This window comes from Convolutriloba macropyga, chromosome 4 (genome assembly GCF_964194025.1).
Source record: "Convolutriloba macropyga chromosome 4, txConMacr16.3, whole genome shotgun sequence".
In the NCBI taxonomy this organism is placed as follows: Eukaryota; Metazoa; Xenacoelomorpha; order Acoela; family Convolutidae; genus Convolutriloba; species Convolutriloba macropyga.
In genome coordinates this window covers 32,267,088-32,269,650 of record NC_134471.1, presented here as the reverse complement: position 1 = coordinate 32,269,650, position 2,563 = coordinate 32,267,088, and the positions used below count along the sequence as shown (strand labels likewise).

Below are 2,563 nucleotides of genomic sequence, written 5' to 3'. Positions count from 1 at the left end.
AAAAGTAGAAATTCAAATGCACTGACCTTTCATAACTGAAATATTGAAATATGAAATTCTTTTCAATATTGTTGATATCTTGTTTTTTATTAACAAATGGAGTTATTCGAACTTCTTGCGACGTAATTGAAGAAGATCTGATGTCATGGACAAACGTGGTCAGCTTTACAATTAAAAATTCCTCATCCGATGATATGGCAATGAGAGGCTATCTTAAAACAGACAACCAAACTTTAGCGACCATTGTTTTCTCACTTTACCACGGCCATAGTCCTCGTAAAAATTTGGAATCTGAAATCACAAAGTGCCTCTACACCGGTTTTGTCACCTACGAATCTCTCATAGACAAAAACAGTCCGGTCAGATTGAAGTACTGTTTAGACAAACAGAGTACAATTCTAGAACTTTCTGGATTTTTCTTGTACTATAAAACGATGTATACTCTTCACACATTGACAAATAATGGATCATGGATAATGTACAGCAATGCAGATATCAAAAATGAGACATCAAAAATGGTTAATTACGGAGCCAGGATTCCAACTTTGGCCAAAGATTCTGGCACAAAAATTTTTGGCAACGATTCAAACGCTATCGACAAGCGATTTGAGAAGACAAGATCTTCAAATTTTGGTGGTTACAAGACGCAGGAACGGAGTTATGTTGAGATTTTAATAATCAATTCGTACGAGTACTTCATGAAATACGGATCATCCAACCAAACGGCTAGTTTTAACTCCAATTTCAAACTGAGATATAATTCAGTATCTCTTTTGTTGTAGTTCGGTGTTCGAAGTTGGAAGGTTCCTGAAAAGCAGATAACCAGTTTTGAGAAACAGCGGCAAAACCAAACCAAGAAGTGTCGTTTTTCGTCGGTTTTTGTTGATTTCGACGTTTTTTATGCAAGAAGTGTCTGTTATCGTCGTTTTTCTCGTTTTCGTTGGTATCTCACATAAGGAGCGTCCAATTTTGCAAATATTGTCGTTTTCGTCGGTTTCAATGGTTTTTGTTGTCTTCTTTGGTAATTTAAGTAAGAAGTGTCGATTATTGTCTTTTTTTGCTGGTATCATCTCTTTTTTGTTGGAACACAGGATGAGGTCTGTAGTCGAGTAGTCAGCTCACATTCCGCTCAAAAAATGAAGAAGAAACGCTTCTTAGGTTTTAAAACCGACAAATTTCTCAACACGGCAAAAACTTGACAAAAATGAACAATATACAAGTTTATTGAACACCTTTGTGATTAGATGGCCTAAATTTTGCTATTGCCTAGATTGCACTGTGAATATTAACGATGGCAAACGAGTCATAATCCCTAATTCAAATACCCTGCGTTTAACAATTTTAAACACCATATCTGAGACACTTAGCAGTCCCATGGACCAGGCCTCTAAAATTGATCAAATAATATGCACTCAAAATAATGACTGAGTGTTAGACCTATTTAAAACTTATGGTAACTGAAACATTATCAATAACAACAATTTTCAGTTCCCGTTTCGAGATCGGTTCGATAAGAACTTGAGAGATCCTGATAAAAGTTTACGTGGTAAAACGTCGCTTTGCAAGTTTTGCCAAAAAATTTGAAAACTTTTACAAGTTGGCAATTCAAAATACATTTAACCTAACAAGCTAAGCTTCTGTTCTCTCAAAAAAAACTTGTTGGATAATCACCAGTTGTACAAATGAGATCAACTTGATGCCTTGTAGACTAAATGATGAATACGTCTTAGCTAGTACAAAATAGATTACAATTTTAGTGTTTCAGACACCATACAAAATATTTCATAGTATGCTAGGAATAAGTACAAAAATTTTTCATTGCGTTATGAGATGGAACCAAATATCAGCCTCTAGATACTTGAAGGGATTTAGCCTGATTTTGGAGAACTGCTTCATTGTGGTAAAATTCTTTAGAAGTTTTTTAACAAAAATTAAATGTAAGGTAAAAATTTGACTTTACTTGATCATCATCAAGGGATGAAAAAGAGAGATAAAAAAAGAGACAAAAAAAGAGAGAAATAAAAGCGGAAGGAAGGAAGGAGAGAGTGAGAGAGAGAGAGAAGAGAGAGAGAGAGAGAGAGAGAGAGAGAGAGAGAGAGAGAGATAGAGAGCGAGAGAGAGAGAGAGAGAGAGAGAGAGAGAGAGAGAGAGCCCGTACTTAACGCCAAGTCAATATCAGTACTGGGCAAGTCTAATTTCAAGTCTAGATATCAGTACTGATTCAGTGCTATGATCATAAACACATTTAAGACTTGTCAGACTTGGCAAGTCTAAATACAAGTGAGAAAATAAAGTTCCGTACGGGGATCGAACCCATGTTTGCCCATCTCCCTAGGTCTTTGTCCTCCTTACTTCGCCACCGTGACTGTAGAAACTTTTTCTTTTGCGCTGTTCTAATACGCTTGAAAGAAGCAAATTTCAAGCGAGCAAATTATATTATATGGGTGACTTGCATTTAAAATTGCCCAGTACTGATTAACACTTGGAGTTCGGTACGGGAGAGAGAGAGAGAGAGAGAGAGAGAGAGAAAGAAAGGGAGAGAAAGAGAGAGAGAAAGAGAGAG

General features: G+C 36.3%; 1 protein-coding gene across 1 annotated transcript in view; it reads left to right on the top strand.

Moving 5' to 3' along the window:
• The first annotated feature begins 476 nt into the window (after positions 1-476).
• The window catches only part of LOC142338054 (disintegrin and metalloproteinase domain-containing protein adm-2-like), a 37,986-nt gene continuing 35,899 nt past the window's right edge, over positions 477-2,563 (top strand). The window contains exon 1 of the mRNA XM_075387686.1: positions 477-729. Within this exon, the coding sequence (XP_075243801.1) occupies positions 477-729 (253 nt within the window). The remainder of the gene's footprint in view (positions 730-2,563) is intronic.